This window comes from Lipotes vexillifer, unplaced genomic scaffold (genome assembly GCF_000442215.2).
Source record: "Lipotes vexillifer unplaced genomic scaffold, Lipotes_vexillifer_v1.1 scaffold47, whole genome shotgun sequence".
NCBI lineage: Eukaryota > Metazoa > Chordata > Mammalia > Artiodactyla > Lipotidae > Lipotes > Lipotes vexillifer.
In genome coordinates this window covers 908061-932789 of record NW_006791298.1, presented here as the reverse complement: position 1 = coordinate 932789, position 24729 = coordinate 908061, and the positions used below count along the sequence as shown (strand labels likewise).

At 39.0% G+C, this 24729-nt stretch overlaps 1 protein-coding gene across 1 annotated transcript in view; it reads right to left on the bottom strand.

The window, feature by feature from the left end:
* Positions 1–24729, bottom strand: part of NFIA (nuclear factor I A) — a 393295-nt gene that overhangs the window by 184358 nt on the left and 184208 nt on the right. The window contains exon 3 of the mRNA XM_007464277.1: positions 21734–21799. Within this exon, the coding sequence (XP_007464339.1) occupies positions 21734–21799 (66 nt within the window). The remainder of the gene's footprint in view (positions 1–21733; positions 21800–24729) is intronic.

The following is a 24729-nucleotide window of genomic DNA, read 5'->3' as shown; positions in this document are numbered from 1 at the left end:
AACATGCCTCTTCCTCTTTCCTCCTCACTTTTTTTCTCTGCTGGGCGAAATGTTAACTTTCCACTCCCTGTCTCTAAAGTCTGAATTAAAGCATTCTCTTTTCTACATCCTCAGAGCACTTTGTCTGCTTCACTCTTAGAGCATGTAGCATATTTACCCTGCATTATTATTAGGAGCATACATGTCTGTCACCTGCAGGAAAAAAGTATGTCTCTTAAAGGACTGCATCCAAAAATCGTGGCATTATCTGTGTATCTTAAACAGCACCCTGAACACAGCAGGTACTCGATAAGTGTTTCATGTGTAGTTAAAATAGGAAACTCAGGTTCCACTACTACAAACACTTCTATCAAAGAAAGGACTATTCCCAAAGGAACTAGGGAGTATTTCTGCTCACTCTTCTTTTTGAAAGGCTTTTTCAGACAGCCAATCACCATTCCAAGGAAGGTAATGGGGCTATTTTTCTGTTTAGGAACCAGTGGTTTAAGTAATGTAAGCTATGGATCAGTGGTTTGCAATGATGGGGCTGATCGAAAGACAATCACACTCAGCACTGCTAAGGTTAACGGCATTGCCTCTTATGGAGGAAATATAAAAGTGGAAGATAGGGAAGAAACCAATAAAAACATTTACACACACCTTTAATGGTATGCAGAGTAGAACCCGCTTAAATGAATACCAACTAATGAAAACATCTTGAAAAGTGAGTGATTTTTACAGAAACCTTTTATCTATAGGTCCTATATTTATAGAGCAAACCTTTTAAATGAATACAGGGTAAAAAAGGAATTAAACTAGTAATTGTTGTGCTTCACTGTGGTTCATATAACTTACATCAGGCCAGTGAAATGAATGAACCGTTTAACAAAAGAGGCTCTTCTCCATCAATTCATGTCATATATGTCAAAGTATAAGTAAGAGCTTCCTCAGCAGATACCACACAGCAAAAAAAAAAAAAAAAAAGGTCTTGGCAATGGCTGAACCTTGTTCGTTCTGCTGCACCTCTATATGGGCAGGGTCGAAGACTTTTCTAAGAAGGAGAGGTGAGAGAATTTGGTTCAACCAGAAAAATGCCTGAAAAGGCAAATGTATCATAGCCCTCCCAATACATACTGGATGTTTTTGTTCCATGAAACATTATTTTCTTTTTAAAAATAAACTTTGATGTCGTGAAGACACAAATATTTTGTGGTCAGGAATTATCAGTGGGTAGAAATGGAGGCTCAAGAGCAGAGATAAAAGTTGGAATCAGAAAATGCTCAAAACTTCTTTCTGAACCTTGGAGATAATTTGTCAGGGAACTTAAAGTCTATGCTTGATAGATCTTTCAGACCAGTGGCTTAAGAATGAGGACACTAATGCTTCCTTGTAAGACCGCTAAATACACATAAGAATTATTAGAAACAACTATATCCCTATAACTCTCACCATCTAGTGAAATCTATCTATTTGCCAAAACAACAAATACACAGGGTTAGAGCCTATTTTGTCTCTGAGCTGATTGTCCCAGAAAAAGAAAAGTTTAAATAAAAGCCAACTAAAAGTGGATTTAAATGCCACTGGGGTGAACATATTCAATGCAAATAAGAAAAAACGTCTGGGGATTCAAGGGAGTTTAAGATCGAATAAACCTGAGTCAGTTTGAAGTCAAACACCGATACACTAACATAGTCTAAAGATTCCTTAGATGCATTCTGGACCAGCTGGAATCTCATCAGAAACTGTGGGTTTCACGTATCTATTTTTTTAGGCTATTTGACTTAATTTTGGATGCCTACCTTTTAAAAAATTACCATTGAAAATTTTAGAATTCCAGCCTAGTTCAGAATAGAGGGTAAAAGTGGTGCCATGGTAAATGCAGAAAGAATACCTTTCTGTAGGCATGGGGGTGAAGCCCTGTGCCAAATGGTAAAATACGCTGCCCATGGAAAGGAGCGTTCACTTCCCATGCAGCAGCTTTGGAACCATATGCACTTGAAAATGAGTACTGTTGGGGTGGAAGGAGAAAACTGTGGAATATACTCAGTGGCCTCCCAGCATTTTTCAGAGAACCAGGGATGGAAATGAAGGAATTCCTGATGACCTGAAATTATTACAATAGCTCATTTTATATATGGCTTGATTGCTCATAAAGTGCTTTCAGATACATTATCTCATTATATCCGTACTAAACCCTTGGGAGGGAAGGGCAAGAATCACCTAGTTCCATTTCACAGATGAGGAAGATGAGACGTGAAGAGGTTAGTTCTTTTCCAGGGTCAGTTTACAGTTCGTAAGTGTGGGAAGTCCAGGCCTGAATGTTTCAAAAACATTTCACAGCCAGGCAGGTGACAAAGTCAAGGGTGTCCCATCCCTCCTCCACCCATGCACCTGTCAAAGCTCAAATCACAGGACCTCACTCTTCCTTCCAAAAACCAACTTCCTCCAATAAAAGTGACTATCAAGCTCATTATTTCTTCAAATTCTATGCATGTTCTTTACCCTAAAAGATCGTGAAAAAGAAAAGTGAACTAAGAGACTATGTCTAATATTTATGCTTTTCCACATAGTTTGATGCTTGTTAAAATCATATGAGCTGGCCTTTCTTGTCACACATGCTCACACAGAATCCACTTCTATGTTATTCTTGCTTTCCTTTGCTCTGCTCAACCTCTCATGGCAAAGATCCCTTCATGTCAAAGTCAGCTTTGCCAGGTAACATGCCTTTATCTCACGCTGTGACTAGCTACAGCCAGCTCGGCCTCTTACGAGATTTTCCTTCAGAGCGTGGAAAGCTGACAGCTGTGGGCAGAGGATGATGGCAGTGATGGGGCACAGAGAGAAACATCAAATGTGGAGCCTGCAATGCTGCCAGCCCCAGCCAAGTCCCAGGGAAAACCTTCCCTCCCTGACCGGCAGCAAACTTTTCATGCCTCACCACAAAAGCACCTTGCTGTGTCTGCTGTGTCCCGGGTGTCAGAGGCTCCTACCACAATCCAGCAAGCAACACTCTAAGCTGCTTGATGGCCATCTAAGCGCTGAAACAGGAGGATATGGGCTGGGAACTACACGTCCTCAGCAGAGGCCCACCGAATATGGATCACGTCACGTATAATCTTCCGAGCGACAGACTTCTCTGGAGAGCTCGTGCTGCATGCATACTACACCAGACAAGAGCAGTACCGTAAGGCATCAGAGAGCCATTCAGTTCTGTATCTACAACAGATATTTATCCACACACGCTATGCGGTAGGCACTGTGCTAAGGAGAAAATGGCGAGTAGGAAGTTGCCTTCATGGAGTTTACAATCCACTTTATAATGATGTTGGCCTTGCAGACATTATTCCCACAAATAAATGTAATATTAAAATTGCCATAATTTGATTCAAAATACTAAGTGAGTGACTTTCAAATAAACTTTACAACTTGTTGCCAAATTAAAAGAACGGTTTCAATAGCCTTTTAAGTAACCATTTGATTTCAGTCTATTTGTGGGGAAAAGTGTAAGCCTAAGAAAAGTAGAGTAATAATATAGTAGAAAGAATGCTGGATAGGGGACTGGGATATTCAGGGTCTCAGGTCTATGGCTAAACTGTGTGTTACCTGAGGCGCATCTCTTTACTTCTCTGGGTTTCCCGAGAAGTAACTCTGGGGACTCCAACCTCCAGGCCACAGACCCGTACCAGCAGCATTAGATGCTCATCGGGGAGCAAACCCTACTGTGAGCTGCGCATGAGAGATCTAGGTTGCGCATTCCTTATGAGAATCTAATGCCTGATGATCTGAGGTGGAGCTGAGGCGGTGATGCTAGCGCTGGGGAGCGGCTGCAAATACAGATTATCACAAGCAGAGAGGTTTGACTGCACAGAGACCATAATAAATCAACTGCTTGCAGACTCATATCAAAACACTGTCAGTAGGGCTTCCCTGATGGCACAGTGGTTGAGAGTCCGCCTGCCGATGCAGTGGATGAGGGATCGTGCCCCGGTCTGGGAAGATCCCACATGCCGCAGAGCAGCTGGGCCCGTGAGCCATCACTGCTGAGACTGTGTGTCCAGAGCCTGTGCTCCGTAACGGGAGAGGCCATAGCAGTGAGAGGCCCGTGTACCGCAAAAAAAAACACCCTATCAGTGAGTGGCAAGTGACAATGAAGCTGCATCTTACAGTTTAGACTGGACATAAGCAACACACTTCGGGTGTCACTGTCGCCCATCACCTCCAGATGGGACTATCTAGTTGCAGGAAAACAAGCTCAGGGCTCCCACTGATTCTGCATTATGGTGAGCTGTATAATTATTTCATTATACAATTACAATGTAATAATAATAGAAATAAAGTGCACAATAAATGTAATACTCTTGAATCATCCCGAAACCACCCTCCCCCTGTCCCGGTCCATGGAAAAATTGTCTTCCACGAAACCAGCCCCTGGTGCCAAAAAGGTTGGGGACCACTGCTGTAACTAATGCCTGGAACAATGTCAGGCATCCAGCAGATGTTCAATAAATAAATGTTGCTTGAATGGATGAACATAATATGTGAAGATTTAGTGTGACTATCTCTGTGGTTCTCTGTAAACAACAAGAAGTTGGAAATAAGAACAGTCAAGCAACATATATTCATTCAATTTTTTTATACCCCCAGATAATGCACTAGTAAATACTGTCAAAGGGGCTAAATGGCCGGCAGGAAAATGTGGGGCTATGACTGCTGGTAATACTTTCTCACTGCATCCCTCAAGCTTGAATTTTGTGACAATTTAAACTCAACAGATAGCCTTTTTTCTGATTTCAACCCAGTAGGCTAGTTCCTTGGCTAGCAAATTCACAAGTGCCATGCTAAGCCCTTTCTTCAATATTTACAGAATAAAAGGCAATTTCGATTTTAGCTTTGGGTGCATCAGATTTTGACAGCTGGGAAATGTCATTCTCAGAGCAAGGACTTTTCACACGCACAGAATTCTACCTCTAACTGTTCTATAAATGCAAATGCAAATATCCTTGACCAGAAAACCTTGAGCATCATGTTCTAAGAATGTTAGTGAGATTACATGAAGTTCTTTTTAACTGTATTAGTTTCCATCCAACATCTACTAAATTGAATTAAAGTGGGGGAAGGCCTAAGTTCGAAAGGTGGATGCCAAAGGAGTCACATTTTAATTTCGACTCTGTCTCTCATTTATGGATGCTTTCTATCTGTCAGCCAGGCAGCCTGCAAGCTTCACTCCAAGGGAAACATAGTGGATGACCGGCCATCCAAGAATTAAACATGATATGACTATGCTGTATTAGAAACTGTTCAGAAACACAATGCCTTAGCCAAACTGAGTCTAATGTGGTGGGTCGAATGTTCTTTTTGCTTAATAAGGATGCTACATCTTCCCTCTCACACATACAGAAGCTGTGAATCCCATTTATTGTATTATCCAGAGCACCAGCATTCACTGATTAGGAAAATGTATTGGTGGTACATTTCTTATTAATAAAGGAGACCCCCCCCCACAGAACATCAATTTGCAAAATTCAAGGAAATAAGATACAGTGAAACTCCTCTGCATTAAGAACTAAACAAGAACAAAAAGAAGCTCAGAGAGGAGGGGGAAGGGAGAAAAGAGAGGGCAATGGTAACATGGCACAGGCGCTAAGTGTTTTTAGGAACAGAGTTGTGTAAAATCAGTGTGAAGTGGTTTGTGTGTTCTGAGAGATAACCTAAGTGCTCCCTCCCCAACCCCGTTACCATGCAACTTACCAACCTCAGTGACTCACATATGTTCTGTGTGTGCACAGAAAAGAAATATGGAGAAGGGGCTGATCCCAACATCTGGAGCACAGTCCATGGAAGAGAGTGTTGTACGGCTTGAGAGAAGATCTATCACTTAGACTAACTCAGCAAGTGTAGGAACCAAGAGCCAGAAGGGAAATTTAGCCTGAAAGCCCTCCCAGAAACATGCAGAAATCCTGGGGTGAAGTTTAGATTTCTTCAGAGTTGTGGAATGGGGGTTTTGAGCTCATTCTAAGAGGCAGGGAAGCCATAGGATAGCATATCCATAGCATAGCATAGCATACATATGCTTCAATATTTAGGTCAAATGTTTAATAAAGCTCTTCTATAAACACCTATAACTTAACTATTGCTGCCTCTTGCATAGCTTTAATCATTTGTACCTTCCTCCATCATTGGCCCCAAACACTATCTAAATACCTTCAGGAGATCACAGTCACAATTTATGGAAAATACCTACTTAAATATCCATCTCCCGTGCTAGAATATATACCTGATGAGCATTGGGTCTGCATCTCATTTATCTTTATATTACCATTGCCTAATGCAAGGATTAGCAATATATGTATAATTAAGAAAGAATGAATTGGAAGAGGGTAGAATTACTTTATTCCCCTTAAAAGACTTTAAACTCCTAAAATGGTGGTTATCAGAAGCTGGGGGTGAAAGAATGGGAGAGATGTTATTTCAGGGTGCATACTTGAAACTAGTAGGTAAGTCAGTCCAGGAAACCTAATACATGGTATGGTGATTACAGACTACAAAACTATACTATAAACATTAAACTTGCTAAGAGACTAGATCTTAATTGTTCCCAACACTAGAAAATGATAATTATGTGATGCCATAGAGGTGTCAGCATTAATATATATATATATATATTTATTTATTTATTTATTTTCCCGGTACGCAGGCCTCTCACTGTCGTGGCCTCTCCCGTTGCGGAGCACAGGCTCCAGACGCGCAGGCTCAGCGGCCATGGCTCACGGGCCCAGCCGCTCCGCGGCACAAACCCGTGTCCCCTGCATTGGCAGGCGGACTCCCAACCACTGCGCCACCAGGAAAGCCCGGCAATCATATTTTTGCAATGTAAATGTATCGAATCAGTACGTTTTATACTTTAAACATACACAATGTTATATGTCAAATGTAGCTAAGTTTTAGAAAAAGACTTTTCCACAGATACAGAGAACAAACTAGTGGTTACCAGTGAGGAGAGGAATGGGGGGAGGGGCAAAATAGAGATGCGGGTGGGAAAGACTTCAAACTCCTGAGGGCAAGAGCCATTCATTCACTCATTTGCTCACTCATTCATTCTCTCCAAAAATATTTATTGATTGCCAGATACTATGTTTGGAATACAACCCAAACATTAATTTTTTCCCCCAAGGGTGGTCTATTCTACATTATCTAGAATAGCGGTCTCCTCAGAACACATATTAGGGGACCCAAAGAAAACACTGGGGTTTCTACTTATTTTTATGTTGCATCTTCTAAAAAATAATGATGAATTTGTTATTAACAGTGCCATCTCCCTCACTTGGTACCTATGTCAGACGGTCACCTGTCACCCACGGTACATAACAGTATCCCTAGGAAAATGTGGAATTCTGCAGACCCTCTCTTATTGGTTTAATTTTCATCACATTATGATGTATTACTCTATTCATTTGTTGGTGCTCATTTTAAACAATTGATGGATTATCTAGTTTTAACTAATTCACCACCACTATCCCCACCACTGTCATTCTGCAACCACATGTTTACGATTTCCCTGGGAAGAAAAGACAGGACATAGAGAAAATACATTGAAATAGTACAATTATTGTACTAATAATACAAATTATTTGAGATTATTACAGTTGCTGAATGTAAAGCATTCCAAAACATTTTAAAGCACCTCACTATCCATTATCTGTTTAATGGTAGAGCCTTCCCCAGGAAGACAAAGCAGCATTTCCTCTGCCACTCACTAGCTGTTGACCATCGATCTGTGCCTCAATCTCCCTGAACCTCGTTTTCCTTATCCTCTACCTCTTAGATTAGGACAAATTAAGACAACATAGCCAAACAATTTAAAGTGCCTAGTGCCAAGGTCAGTTTTCCCACCTCTCCTAGTGATGTACAGAATGCACACAGAAAGAGCTCTGAACCCAGAACTCAAATGTTCTACACAATTATGAATGATCAGGCTAGCCATACTTTGTTAAAATCTTATATTCTAAAAGTATGATTTCCTGGGTCAATTTATGCACAGAAGTGCATACCTGAGTCTCCTACTTTGAGGTGCTTTTCTCATTGGCCCTCACTATCAATTCCGCTCAGAAAGAAGTGAGTTCAACAATATCTGTTGAAAGAATGAATGGAGGGAATGCATTGTGGAGATGATGAGCAGCCCCTGGGCACAACTCGTCTTTATTGGCTCTTACGGGTACCTGCTTTTCTCTTCTTCCCTCTCCTGTCAAAAGAAAAAGTTAAAGGCTATTATCAACCACTGGTCTATAGCAGAAGCTTCTGTGTCTTTTCACCATTAAGGACATCTCGTAATATTTTCCTCTCATGGTGCCTATTTCTCAAAGCATTTAATTTACCATTTTTACTAAATTATGGATAATTCATCTCTCCCCCACCTTGAACTAAATGAATCCAAACTATAACTGCCAAACAGAGTCTCTGTAAGTATAAGACAACCAGTGACTTCACAAAGTCAAAAGCAAAAATCGTCAGCTTATGCATCTTATTATCTAGGGAAAAATGCATAATTTCTTTAAAAAATTTTTTTTCTTTGGTCACCTTCAAGAACTGCCAGTTGGCAACCACTGGTCAGGAGCATGTGTTAGCATGTGTTGAGTTTTACTTATACATATTTCATGATATCAATTTGCGAATCCACTAGAACTCAAGGGACATGCATGTCCTGGGCACTGCTACCTTTATAACTGGCCGATGCTCTGACAACAAGGTGCCTCATTGTTCCCTCTCTACTGTTAAGGATCTTACTTATAGTCCAAAGCTGTAAGAATGCATTAATTTGAAAAGCTTTCAGTTTGGACAGCATTTGCAATTTTAAAAGAAGATAAACCTCTCTGAGGAGTTAACATGATCTGTGAATGGGGGACATGCTAGGAATCAGATATCCTAATGAACTTTGTCTAACTCACTTGAAATGGAGAATTAACCAATTCTTTTAAATAATTCAGAAATCTAAAATCAAACGGATGAGGTGCAAATTTCTATTGTACTGCACAAAAAATAGGGAGTGGAAATAAATGTTTTATATGTTTTCAATAAAACTACACTCCTACATCTTTTGCAAGTGAAATACTTTCCAATTTATTGGCAATCATGATTGTTTTATGCCAGCCAACAAACACAATGGCATCTGGTATAAATACCTTACAACTAATCTCTTTTTATACACTCCACCTCCATAAAAAAATCAAATAAAAATTTAGTCCATTGTTTCAAAGTATCCATTGTGGAGCTACAGACTAAGGATGCTTGAAACTGTAGGAAAAAAGAGTAAAGAATGTTCATATGAAAACTAAGAATGTAATTTTTCCAAAAGAATGTAATTTTGCCCCAAAAATTGAAAACAAGAAAAAGACATGTTCTAGATTGCCCTCTAGCACAGGGTTCGTGTCCATGAGGCAATGAAGTGGATGAAAGAGAAGGTGGGCTACACTTTATTGTGTATCTCCTATGGATCACTGCAAGTTCTGGGCACTTTATACATACACACATCCGTAGAGATACATTCATACACATAATCTGCATAGAAACAGTCCTGTTAGTTCTGAGGACGTTATTAAGCCTGTGGGTGCCTGAGCAAGGCTGAGGCAGATACTGAGAGAATGAGATGGGGAATAAAGGAAGACATGACGATCCTAGATGAGGGAATAACACGGGGAAAGAAAGGAAGGAACATTGTTTAAGCTCAAAACGAAACAGCAACTAAAACACATTTCCTGGGAAGGTGACAACATTCCACCTTATAAATGAGGAAACACAAGGCCAAGAGTTTAAATTACTTGCCCAAATTTACATCATCAGTAAGTTACCAGAGTTTGAATACTATTCTTGCTATAATGCAAGGTTATTGTTAAGCAATTAGACTCTGGAGTTTAAGTTTGAAAACTCTGTCCTTTCTGCTTCTTGACTGTGGGCAAGCTACCTAAATTCTTTGCATCTCAGTTTCCTCATCTGTAAAATGGGTAAACTAAGAATACCTATCTCCATAGGGTTGTATCAGAGTGAAACAAGATCATGAATCTAGAACCCTTAGCACAGTGCCTTGCTGTGGTGGCCATAAAAAATGAGACACTCATATCGCATGTTACAAGAAGCATGACTGCCTGACAACCCCAACTGCTCCCCTCTGGATTTATCACCATGTTTGTTCCAAGGAGCTTCCTCCAGGCTCCTAGTCAATGACTAAAGAAGAGGATACTAATGCAGACTGCTTCCTGTGGGACAAAAATCTTTATAACAAGTGACTGGCTCAAAGACTCTCCATTGGCCTGTACAAAACTTTCTTAGAAGCTTACTGATGTCCAGGATTCTTCCTTCCCAATCCTCCTTCCTTTCCTCTTTCCGTTCACAGGTATCAAGTCAGTATTGCAGTCTGAAGTCTCTCCAACCTAGCCTGTCTCCCTCCCTTCATAGCCCAATAAATCCCTGCACATCTAATCCCATAAGGGCATATTCTTCTTGGGGGACCCAACCTAACACACCAGCACACAGGAAGTCCACAACGAATGTGAGCTACTAGCATGACTGTTATCACCAAATTCATTATTTTTGTCATTACCTGGTTCTAAATCCCAATAGAGTTTAACCCTCCTTTCCAAAACTGCTTTCCTTAAATCTGTGAACATTATCCTTTCTTAAAGTAGGAGGGTACAAAGACCACACCATGCTCCTGTAACATATTCAGACAAGTTTTGTCATACCTAACAAAACAGTCCTAAATGAAAACATATATATTTAGTTTCCCCTAGAGCATAAAAATATGGCACCTTCTATTTTCAAGTCAATCTAAATGTCTTTTGTCTATATCACCTTTGCAGGTGGAATTTTCCAGCACTGTATTATTTGACTGATTTTCACCATCTTTCAAGAGGCAACAGTCTACCAATAACTGGATCTTGCGACAAGGTATACTTCCTTTGAAGAAGTGACTCACGCACTGTCCCAACGCCTTACTCAATTACTATCCCACGAATTAAACTGTATTACACACTGACTTGGATCGGGAGTGCCTCTCAACTGCAGTATTGTACCCACTGACTGTGCCATACAAGTGGCTTATTGTATAACTACTGGGCTAGGTACCGGCAGCTGCAGGAGGAATGGAATTTAAGCAGTCAAGTCATTAGAATTTCGTGGTACTCTTCCCAGGTCTCATTTTCAGGGGGTTAAATTCCAGTGGTTTGACCCTTTGTGATCAATGAAATCATCACAGACTAATCAAACCTTTTCCTATACTGCTGTTACTATTGCCCATGTAACCTCCATGGGAGTGTGTAGAGAACTAGGACTGGTGGCCAGATAAAATACAGGACTTAGTTTAGATAAACAACAAATCCTTTTTTTGTAATAAGTAGAGTCCATGTAATATTAAAAAAAATTTATTTGTTGTGGATCTGCAATGCAAATTTAACTTGGCACCCTGTATTTCTATTTGCTAAATCTGACAACTATTAGGGAGAAAAATCAAGTTCGGGGTCGTGGACCTGAGACCTGGGGATTTACAATCTAAATGGAGTCGTGAGATAAGGGTTAAACTGCAGCTCCACAGATTTAGACCTCCATTAAATGAAAAAAAGAATCGTCTGCATGAGAGGGTATGTGAAGCCAACGATCCCATGCAACTGACTCTGCTTTCAGTGATACACACATAAGGGAAAACCTTTGGGGATACTAAAAGATATTGCCATGGCAGACGAGAGTCTCCTTCTTTGACAATGCTATGAATTAGGCCTTTTGCTTTCTTCACCACTTAACTTTAAGTATCTAACACAGTGTCGGGGCTCAGGGCATATCCACCACATCAAGAAATGAATGGATTTGGTATGTACACACCCTTGTAGAGGACATCATAGTTTATCAAGCATGTGCCAAGTCCTTTCCTTGGCCTACAAGGTCCAGTATAATTTGGCTTCCTGCTACCCCTATCTCCAACTGCTGCTCTTTCATTTGTGCCCCACAGGCCACACTGACCCTCTGAGTGTGCCTCCAACATGCCTCAGGGTCTTTACACTTACTGTTCCCTCTTTCTAGAACAAAAGTCCCAAGTATCTGCATAATTCTCTTCTTCACCTTCCTCAAGTCTTAGCTCAAAAGTCGACAGATCAAAAAGGCCTTCCCTGACCACCCTCCATAAAATAGCGCCCATATCCTCCACTGTTTATCCCTTATCTTGCTTTATTTTTCTTCATAATATTTCATACCATTTGGTATATTATATATGTTAGTTAGTTCATTGTCTGTTTCCTCCCACCAGAAGGAATAAGAGAGATTTTATCTGTTTTGCTCAGTGCAGTATCTGATTCTTGGAATGCACTTGACAAACATTTGTTGAATGAAGGAATGAATGAATGAATGAATGAAGCCTCTTTCCCCTTACTAGACTATCAGGTCCTTTAGAACAGGATGTCTGATCCATCACTGTATTCCCTCAATGAATCCAGTACATAGTCCAAATGTACCCAGCGGATTCTTAATAACTATCTGCTAAATTACTTATGAGAAAATTGAGGTACAGGTCTTTAAGTGATTTGGACAACTGATCTCCCCTTAACAGATGCTCAGTGTCAGGCTTATAATGGCAGCTCTCCTTTGCTAATCTGACCTATTCGGAAGCTGTGATTTGGCTTCTACTTGTTCATCTCTGGAGTTGACAAATGCTGCTTGCTGAGAAGCTCTCTGGTTGCAAAAATACCTACAGAGATCTAAGAAAACACTGACTTTCCTTCATGAAGAGATTGTTGGAAGCCTATTACTATTTTGCTGGGCCTCACCATAGCATCCTTTATACTTCTCTCTTTGGATATTTGCCATACGATGCCTGTGGATAAGGCATATGAGACTCCCCTGTTCCCTTTGGGATAAAATCAACCAAGTATAGAAATTAACAACTGAGATGGGGCAGAGTAACCTGCAGTAAATATTACCCCTCCACCACCTCGATCTGAGCTATCCCAGTAGATTTCCTTAACGACAAGGTAATGCCAAGGGAACAGAGTTGCCTGGAGCTGAGTGAAACCTAAAGAAGAGAAAAAGAATGAGGAAGCTGTAGGGAGAAAAGGTGCCAAAAATCCTCGTGGTCACATGAATTTTTCTAGCAGACAACTAATCAATCTGGATTAGCTACTCCAAATCCCTGAATAAATTATTTATATTACATTCAGTTTACTAATATTATCCACAAATGTATATTTCTTTCCCCAAAATAATATATAGGATTTAAATCAACAAATTCATAGTCAAATGTCAAATCAGACCCTGTTATGTGTGGCAAGGAAAAGCTCATACACTATTCCGGACCCAAACTAGCCTCCCTGAAAATTCATCATGCGGATTTTTCAGCGATGGAGAGGTATGTGAAAGTGACCGTTAGGAGTACACTGCAGGTCCTTCTAAGGAGATCTGTCAAGGGGTCCTATCAGAGCCCATCCAGGCTTCGACCACAGGGAACAGAGAACAAGGGCAGATGGCACTGCAGCCAAACACCAGGTGTACCTTCCACCACACCTTCTCCATGCAACTGTGATGTGATGACGGCACCGCATTTGATTTCTTTTCTGAGCCCAATTCAAATACTACGTGGAATGTTTTGCTTCATATTTTGAGAATAGAGATCTATGGATAAATTTACACAATCCCATATAAGTTATAAACAAACACTTAAAAACACTTTTCTATTTGCAATGTTACATCCGAATGGTTGTCTCTCCTGGAACAAGAGTCACAGGCATGAAGTAATTTGAGGACCAGAAAGACACCTCTTTATTTCTTCTTTCGTCTATAACTATTTGTGTGTGAGGCACTGGCAGAGGGGAGAAGGTGGGGTTTGTGTCTGAAATAGACCACCCAGCCAGTCCGTTTTAGAATTTGGAAATCAGGGGAACAGGGGTCTAAAACATTCCCTATTTTGGCTACTAGCCAACTACTTAAAGTCTGTTCAGCTAGTTATCCTCTGTATGTAGACAAGAAAACACCCGTAATGTGAGAGGTAAAACAACTTCTTTAAAATGACTACAAATTTCATCCTTCTTTTTCAGTTGAAAAGGCTCCTTAACTACCCTGAATCCTGTGGTAAAGCTCATCATACTCTACACGGCAGCATGCATATGGGGGAAGCCTCAGCTGGTACCTCATCTTTCAAAAGGCAAAATCCAAGAATTTCCTTTGTCTGCAGGCATTTCTCAAGAGCCCCTGTAAAGAATGATGGGTCACATCTGCTAACAATATTTCAGAAAGCACAATTCACCTGGTCTCAGACTGACATTTTAGATTAAACCAAATTCTAGTTCCCCAGTCTCTAAAAGAAGATAGACTAGCTCCACTGCATTGCTGAAAATTCATCAGTCAGAATTTAATTACACAGATCTGAAAACCAGAAGGCATTTAGGTTTTAATGTCTCCCTGAGTTGGGACCTTTACAATATTTAGAATATTGATCATTACTGTTACTGCTGTTGTTTTGGTGGTCACTCTACTGTGTCTGTCCCTGCAGGGTTTTTGGAAAAAACACGGCTGAGAATAACTGTTGCTAGGTAATTGCAAAAGAAAGTCATGCAAATTATGAAATACTGACAAGTTGCATTTACAAGTCAATGGTGCTAGAATGCTCCTGCTTTCCCAATAAAACGCTGACTGTTCGGCTGCACGTTGCCTCCAAAATTCCTAAAATGACCCAACTATAATGACCCAGTAATCTAAAAATAGTTCCTAAAACAGCAGTCCATCCAGTAGTAAGAAACAATTCTTAGCATTTGGAATTATGAATCTTATTTTGCCTTCCAACTATGTACTAATATTATAACATAATATTGCAATGTATCTACTACATATTTGAGGAGGTAGTGAAACAAGTTAAAGCAAAGGGTCTGCACTTTCTTATGAGAATATTATCAGATAAAAGAATGTGTGTCCAAAAAAGAAACAGAAATTTATAGTTCTCTTATCTCACCTCCAAGTTACAAAGTGAATCCTACATATAAATCTTTTACAAAGTGAATCCTACATATAAATCTTAAGTCAGGAAGTCAGTAGTCTTGGAATTTATTTCGTAAGTACTAAAATATTCAAAATACTCACAGAAGTGAGTTAACTGATAACCAATGAGATAGTGACAATTGAGACTGAAGAAAAGTACATTCCTTGCTCCTCCAGCAACTTTTAGTAATGATCCCTAGTTTGGTGATACAGGATGGGAATGACATAAATAAAGATGTTGAACATGAAAGCTAGATTCAACCAGTACTCCAGGGTGATTTTCACACTGGCAGGTAGAGCTGGAAATTTTCAAAATCTGGGGCAAGCATCATGATTCATGGCCTTCCACTGATTGCAAAGGCCCATCTGAGGGCTGATGTCTCCGACATACGTGCAACTACCAGATAAATGAGGCAGAGCAAACATGATTAAAACTAAAGAAAATTATCTGAATACCAACTCTGATTTCCTGTTATAAATATCACATTTTAAAAACCACTAAGATGAGGTTATTATTATTATTAGCAGCCTGTGCAGGTGATGAGAGAGTAAATAGGAAAAACAAAAACAAAAAAACAAAAACACATGTGAACACAACTTTTCTTTTTCCAGCAAGGGAACACCACATTTTCTTTCCTTTTTCAGTTAAGGGTGCATCTACAGGGAGTCCCAGTGGGGAGTGTGCTTTCAGAGTGCCATTGCTGGACTGTGCTATTCCCTCAGCATGGTCACACAGAAGTGTGCCTTGAATTAAGTAGGAGGGCGATCACACGAGTTTTCCCGCAGTAATGCCTGACCTGATGCACCACAGGACGCAAGCTCTGGGGGACTGTTCACAGGCCCTGTAAATATCGAGAAGGCATTGCAAATATAAAGCATTCCAATATCCACAAATACTCTTGAATTCACAAAGGTGGTTTGAGTAGGTGTTCTAAGTCAAAGTCTAACAAATAGGGCTTAAAACTTTCAGGAGCTCTTGAAAAGCCAGAAAGGGGGTTTCAGTAATATGCAAAATGATTAAATGAACGATACCAGTCAGAGCTGAGAACTTTGTCGGGATTCCATTCCCTATGTGGTTATCAACCATAAAGGAACATGATGATATTGCATAAGTTTTTTTTTTTTTTTTTTTTTTTTTTTTTTTTTTTTTTACTCTTTGACATTTGCAATAACTTTAAATGTATTGTTTGATTTTTTCTTATATTTGCTTCAGGTTTAACATTTTAACAATAGTAACTGGAGTTCTGGGGAAAATCAAAGCTGTTCTCAACACATGAAACCACTGCCCGAATGGAACTTTTCTAAGTTAATGCTGCTCAATTATACCCATTCTCTAGTTTTTTTTCTTCTCAACACAGAGTCTTAATTTTTCAGGTGCATTCATGTGGAAATATTAGTAATAAGCATAATTATAATTTTAGGAAGAGTCTTTAATTTTTAAAATTCTTTATTATCCCAATAAAATTTCACTTTCCTTCTGGTACAGAAGACAAGTTTTAAACTTAGGTCACATAAAGTGAATTCTTTATTTTAAGCTATCTTGTTTTTTTTTGTTTGTTTTTTGAGGTACGCGGGCCTCTCACTGTTGTGGCTTCTCCCGTTGCGGAGCACAGGCTCCGGACGCGCAGGCTCAGCGGCCACGGCTCACGGGCCCAGCCGCTCCGCGGCATGTGGAATCCTCCCGGACCAGGGCACGAACCCGTGTACCCTGCATCGGCAGGCGGACCCTCAACCACTGCGCCACCAGGGAAGCCCCTAGCTGTCTAGTTTGATATGTCTCTAGGTGACCAAGGCAAGTACTAAGAGAATCATCATTTTTGGAACAAATATTTTGGGGTTTTTTTTTTGGAATTTTTACTTCTCCTTTTATTTTTTTAACATCTGTATTGGAGTATAATTGCTTTACATTGTGTAAGTTTATGCTGTATAACAAAGTGAATCAGCTATACGTATACATATATCCCCATATCCCCTCCCTTTTGCGCTCCCTCCCACCCTCCGTATTCCCACCCCTCTAGGTGGTCACAAAGCACTGAGCTGGTCTCCCTGTGCTATGCGGATGCTTCCCACTAGCTATCTGTTTTACATTTGGTAGTGTATATATGTCCATGCCACTCTCTCACTTCATCCCAGCTTACCCTTCCCCCTCCCCATGTCCTCAAGTCCATTCTCTACTTCTGCGTCTTTATTCCTGCCCTGCCCCTAGGTTCTTCATAACCATTTTTTATTTTTTAGATGCCACATATATGTGTTAGCATACGGTATTTGTTTTTCTCTTTCTGACTTACTTCACTTGTATGACAGACTCTAGGTCCATCCACCTCACTACAAGTAACTCAATTTCATTTCTTTTTATGGTTGAGTAATATTCCATTGTATATATGTGCCACATCTTCTTTATCCATTCATCTGTTGATGGACACTTAGGTTGCTTCCATGTCCTGGCTATTGTAAACAGTTCTGTGATGAACACTGTGGTACATGTCTCTTTTTGAATTATGGTTTTCTCAGGGTATATGCCCAGTAGTGGGATTGCTGGGTCACATGGTAGTTCGATTTGTAGTTTTTTAAGGAAACTCCATACTGTTCTCCATAGTGGCTGTATCAATTTACATTCCCACCAACAGTGCAAGAGGGTTCCCTTTTCTCCACACCCTCTCCAGCATTTATTGTTTCTAGATTTTTTGATGATGGCCATTCTGACTGTTGTGAGATGATATCTCATTGTAGTTTTGATTTGCATTTCTCTAATGATTAGTGATGTTGAGCATCGTTTCATGTGTTTGTTGGCACTCTGTATATCTTCTTTGGAGAAATGTCTATTTGGGTCTTCTGCCCATTTTTGGATTGGGTTGTTTGTTGGTACTGCATATCTTTGATCACACCTCCTTCTCATCTACTATGGCCATTAGTATAGCCCATAGCTTTGGTTTCCCAGCAGTATTAGTCATATCTGTGTATGTATGCCCATGTGTCATACACATACAACTGTACAACTTATACCCACACCCAAATTAGACTTCAACTTCTCCAGGGTTTCTTTTTTTTTTCCTTAAACACTTCTTGGTAAATCAATAGTGAGCAAATACTCAAAAACTATTTGGGGATAATGACAGTATATTTATCTACTTATTAATTTTAATAAATACTAGGTATCTGTCATGTTCAAGGCATATGGAATTGGTCATGAATCCTATCTTTCATCGGCTTATAGTTTTAATAAGCCAGATTCTATTTGGTTTGTGCCAAGGAAAAACTCAGACAAAATTAAAGACATCTAAGTGGAGTCCCTTCTGTCCAGAATAACTTTCTTGAGCATTCATTCTGAAGGTTCTAGCAACTCTGAATCACTTTTGTAGCTCTCAACTCCTGGGAGATAAACAGAATGTGGTGAAGAGAACTAAACAGTGAAATAGATGTGCCACTGTGGGGATTATGGACAGACTTAAGAGACTTAAGCCTGACATTTCAGAACACAGTAGGTATCTGCAAAAGCTGTCTCCATAGAGTCTTGCTTTATTTCTGATATTATCTCCTCTTCCACTCCAAGGCTCCCAGCTTTTGACCTCTTGAATATGTGTATCTCATTACAGATATGAGCTTTAACTGGAGAGTGGTGGTAGTTACCTTTCTTTGAGTCCTTACTACGAACCCGGCATTATGCTGTTTCACAGGCATATTCTCATTTTAATACTCATGAGGAAGGATCTTTTAGTGTTCCCATTTTACTGATAAGAATACTGAGACTGGGGCAATACCTTATTCAGAGTTGCCCAACCATTATTTAATCAGGCCTGTTTGACTCTAGAGGTGGAATTTTTAATCATTATATTATACCAGTTTTGAGTTTCAGAGATTCTGATATTTTATCTCTGGGCTTGAGATAATTCCTTCAAAATTCCCATCTAATACTGTAATTGGACAAAGATTTGTTTTCTTTTACAGTTGAGTCTTAAGGGAGTACAAGAAAAGAAAGCAAAAATTCCACAGAAAAAAAACAGACTAGTTGGGCAGGGAAGAAACAGCTGCATCCACTTTAGGTAAAGTTACATGGCCTAGTTTATGGTTTTGGATGAAACAGCATGTTACCATTTGTCTACTCATTTTCCATGGTTTACTAGGAAAATACCATTCGTTTCCCATTACCTTTCTCCTCAAGAGCTAGCATAAAAAGAATATTATTTCCCCTCGAATATATACATAAATAAGGAATAATGAGTTCCCACTTTGTTTGAAGACCAGAGTCTGTCAGTTCTTCATCCACCAAGATTTCAAAAGTTCTTGAGTTCTGTTGATATACTTATGAGAGTTCTCTTCTTAAAAATAAAAATGAAACAAATAAACAAACAAACAAGAACTTTTCAGGAACTCATCTTCCATAACCTGGGGTAATGAAAATGAAAGAATACTCTTTATCAAACCAACCCCAGAAAGTCCTCTAATGCATGTAAATACCTAGTCCTGAAATCCTCATTTATTTTCCTTTAGGGATTATATGACTTTAAGGAAGAGGAAATATTTCCTCCAATAACTTCATCTGAGATTGACAAAAGGCAGAAAGAGGAGACTGAAGAGGCTGATATTCCTCTAGTCTGAGCTCCAGTTGGAACTGTCTAAGATGAACCAACTTCAGCTCTTCTCTGAAATAAATAGAAATTTGAAACATAGGAATTTATTACTGTCTCTCCTGGATATTAATTCTTTCTTTGAACTCACACGATCCTTCCCAAATGGTACCGTGAATCCTTGAGGTGGCACCAAGTGATCTGGGGTTAACAGTGAACTTGGCCAGTCTCTCTGTGCCTTTGGCCGAAAAATCCAGGCTCCATCCTCGTTTCTTTTTGGAATGGGAAACGCACAATATCGGTATTACAGCAGCTCCAGAAAGGCATGCCAGGCCTCTCATGCTCTCAATTTATATTTGCATGTGAACAGCTTGTCGGCCATTTTATGAAGACAGATGAATCGCAGGCCTGCGAGAGGGGCGGCCAGACCCAAACACGTGAACCACACACCTCGGCAGCCCACCAGCTCTTAAAGGTGAAAAGAAAACGAATATCTCTGGACACAACTTCAGGCAGATTATAAAGAGATATAATATATGAAAAAAACGAAACTAACGAAACTATAAGGCATCATCTATAAGTCAAGTGGGAAATAAAGAATGAAACTAATCTATAAATATCGCTCTTTAAAATGTCAACAAAAAATAAGATGTAGCTGTTTATGACACTAAAAACAAGCCTTCAGAGGTCTCTCTCTCTCTCTCTCTCTCTCTCTCTTTCTCTTTTTAATGCCTGCTGTGAAAAGATGACTTTGATAAGGAAAATACCACCAAAATACCAGGTTGAGGAGAGGAATAGTCAGATAGTGTATATTTAATATGGGAGCCCAACAATGTTATAGAGAATTTCCCAGGCTTGGGAAATGAAACGAATCCTGAGAAATCAGTGATAGGATATTCAGTGTGGTAAACTCAATCCTCCACCCCACAAAACTGACATAATTCAGTTTACCTATCTATTCTAAAAGATCAGAAGGAGATCAAAACGGAAAAATAGAACAGCAAAAAGAAGAGAGTCAGGAGGAATGAGGTCATTCTAAGTAAGTGAAAAACAATGTATGGTAGAACTATACTGACTAGAAAAATAATACAGGGAATACTGAACAAGAGCCAGCTTTTTTAGTGTAAAGTCTATGAAAGATACTATGGTAAGTATGTTATACACATTATCTTATTTAATTCTTCAACATGTCAATACAATTATTACCACACCACTTCAAAGATGAGGAATAAATCAATACTCTGGGAGGGTAAATAACCTATTCAACATTACAAAGGCAGCAAGAAGTAGAGGCAGACTTTGAACACAGGTCTGACACCACAGCCTGAGCTTTTAGCCTCGGTGCCATATTCCCCTCAAAGGTCCCTCAAGGTCAAGTTCCCATTAGAGTCTTCAGCTCTCTCACCAGGGAAGATCACTTTGGAATGTTATGAGATGACATCTATGAAAGTGTATAATACAATGTTTAGCATGTCATGGGTATCACGAGTTTACTTCTGGATTTTTATTGAAACTGATGGTTTTACTCAATCTTAAATTCTAACCTATGACAACCTTTTTCGTCCTTGGAGTGCGTATACCACACAGTTGGTATTTTAGTGGATACTATTAGATTCATATATAAAGTGTGTATTCTAGGTTAGTCAAGTTTCTGCAACGGAAAGTTTATATATTTATGCAACTGATGAGTTTAATTCTGTCACGTATCCTTAGTGTTTTATTTTAGACAATTTGAGGTGAAAAATCCTTCAAAGGCAGAGACGATTTTCTCAAAGCAATTAGCAAAGGCTTTGAAAAGGCCTCAAAAATACTTGTCAGTCAATAAACTTAAATCACTAGTGAAGAAGATTGTGGGTCACATGCCACCTTATAAGGAACTGAAATGAAAAGGCGTTGGCGCCTCACTTAACGCTGTAAAAGATCCTGATCTGGTAAATCAACACCACCTCTCACAGTAATCAACTTTCTTGGGAACTAAGGTTCTTATGAGTACCCTGATAGGGTTTGTGGCTGAGGGGAAGGGTTTGGGGAGGCTAGAGTGGCCCAGAAAACTCCTTGAGTCCTCAAGATTGTTCCTACCGTGGGCCGCCCATAGGGGCAGACCTCAAAATCCTTGTACTTGGTTGGCTGCTGGCTGCTACCATGGACTCTCAGAGCAGCAGTCAAGAGTCCCAAAGTAAACTTACCATTTTCTGGCTGGTCCTTAATGTCAGCGTCACTTGGCTGGCTGGGACTTTCAGATTGACTTGAATCTGAAAAACATAAAAATACAGCCAAAAATTACAGGGTCTGTGAAGGAAAGTGGATCAGAGGTGCCAGACTTTCTCAAAAGGTTCAGCATGGAAACTAGGAATGAGAACGTTACAGAAGTGACATGATGATCGAAAAAAGAAGAGAGAAAAGACAGGGGGTGAAAAGCAGGAGAGGCCGCGGCCCGTGCCTTCAGAGAGGACTCTCGGTTCTGTTGACACCTCCAGTGGCGCTTGGCTTGCGCCAGATCATAACTTGACACTCTTCAGAAACCATCCTCTTACAGAGACACCATTTCCAAACGGCTCTTCTCCATTATTTATACACTAGAGTCTGATAAAGACTTCATCCTTCATTACACACATCTGAAGCTTGATTCAGAACATAATAAAGTGTCAAAACATATTTTGAAGCTGGTATATAAAAGCAACCCAAACAACAGAAACAAGTTCTGTTGATATTTAGCTCTGTATTACAGCAACAGACTATGCAGACTAACACCATTAAATACTAGAATCCTAATATTCTAGTGCATTTACTTAAAATAACAGGATCACTCAAAGATATCTCTCTCCCCCACTTTGTAAGTATTATTTTCCTCTTGTACTGCTGCATTTGGGAGATCCTAACAGGCCTTGTGAGCAAAAACAGGTTCTTGCACACCCATTTATTTTTTATTTTAAAAACACAATCATTTTCAAATGAAAAAATTTGATTCAATCAGATTACCTTCTAAATGAGATAATTCAAACTAAAGTAATATTTAATTTTAAGATGAGATAAAATTAAGTTAGATCAAAAAATTTCACAGAATTAGAAGTAGGAATACTTATGATACATTTTGGGGGGAAAGGAGAAAAAAGGCAAAATATGTCAAGGAGAGAGTTTTTTATGTAAAGCATTTTCTGAGACTTGAAACAATATATAACATTATCAAATAACAAGGACAAAAAAGTTTCAGAAAAATCTCTGTATCTGTGGAAAGCCTGGATCTGAACTTTACCTTGACTTCACAGGGTTAGAATGGGCTGCCTGAAATTTGACCACATTTCAGCAAGAAGTTCAATGCAAGATCCAAAAGGTCATGACACTTAACTGTGATTAAATTGAAAATATTAATTCTATTTCAACAGAGTTACAGTTTTAGCATTCTCTTTCTTGGAGATACTGCAAAAAAGTAGCAGCACTACTAGTGACCCTAGGTCGAGAGAAGCGCTAATTTATTACTTTAAGAAAGGCTCCCTGCTTTTAGGCAAATGAAGATTTTAATTATTGGGAAGTACTATTTTTTAAATGTCTATTTAAAAATTTTCAGATGCTCTTAACCTGGTAACTAGAGAAAAAATTCTAGATTGATTCAAAGGTTCAAATAGCAAATGATGTGAACATTTGAATTTTTATTTGTCTGGCAAAGTGATATCTTTTATCATAATGTAACAATAGCCATAGTGAAGACACAAACAAAAAGCATTACAGGTCAAAAAACTTTAGACAAAATTCTTCAAAATGAACCACAAAGTTAAATACATTGTCTGCACTGAAAATTGGAATACAATTTATATCCGATTACATTTGAAATTTTAACTCCATAAATTAACATTATTTTTATAGCAAATGATTTAAAAACACGGCAGGACTACCTTCTCTTTTTCTAAGGGAATATCCTGTAATTTCGCCATTAAAAATTACAAATTCAACATTCTTAGAAGTAATTCAACATGTTTTAGGAGAAAGGCATACCTTCATTATTTTTGTACTAGAAAATTTTAAACCATTAATATCCACTATTAAAATTAAAGAAAATATCTAAGTTTGTCTTAGGGAAAGTTAAAATTCTTTCTGATCATGTCCCAGAATAGATACATAAAATTTTGCCAAATAGAACATTTTCTTTGGAATAAGACTGGCAAACCTAACTTTCTATATGATAGCTTAGCCAATATTCTTTTTTTTGATGTAATATCTTTACGATTAATCACTTTACAAAAAGAAAAATATTTTTTATCTCAATTAATTTAAATATACCATAGCCAATTACTTTTCTGATATTTAACTATTAATACTAAGCTAAGGTAAAAAAATAATGAGTGATCCAAACAATTGTTTTAATAATCTAAAAGTGGACTCCTTTGTCCTTTTAAATTTTCTTTTACATTTGTCACCCTATATTTATAGAAAGGTAGCATAGTTATAGAAAACATGAACAGCAACAAAAGATGGCAATAGATATGTTCAAAGAAAGTTTAAAATTCCAAGCCACAGAAAAAGAAGCAAACAAACAGCAAATAACTGAGCGGCAGGAAAACAGCTCAGAGTTGGTCTGAAAGGGGCCGCAGCACTCTTGTGAAAGCTCAGATACAAACACTGGAGAAGGCATCTAGCCAAATTGAAAACGGAATTTAATTTCTCCACTTTTATTCAAAAGCTGGGGATACTGTTCTCCACCGGAGGACTGCATACTAAAATACACCATCTTGGTAATGGATAGGGAAAGCCAAAGATCTACAAGAAAAGTTAAATGATCTAAAGACTTAGGTAATTATTTTCTACCATGGGCTGTTGAATGCCGTTTCTATTTTGAACCAACAAGGAACAAAATTACCCAGTGCTGGTGCAATTCTATGCTGAGAACACATGGATACTTTCTCTGGTATTGCAAAAGGTCACCAATGCTGTTAAGTATGGAGCTGACCAGATAACCAGAATTAGAAATTAATTTCTACCCATACATAATTGATACAAATGAAAGATCTCTTTCTTAAGCATTTGCATTAAAACACTATCACGAAGGTTAGCAACTAATTTACTTTTCTGTTTTAAATACTTGGTAGAGACTTGTCAGAAGCCAAGGTAACTTTATGTCTTACTTTTGTGGACAATTATCACATGGTCTTTTGATTCCCACCACCTGAAATAATTAGAGGCCCCAGAA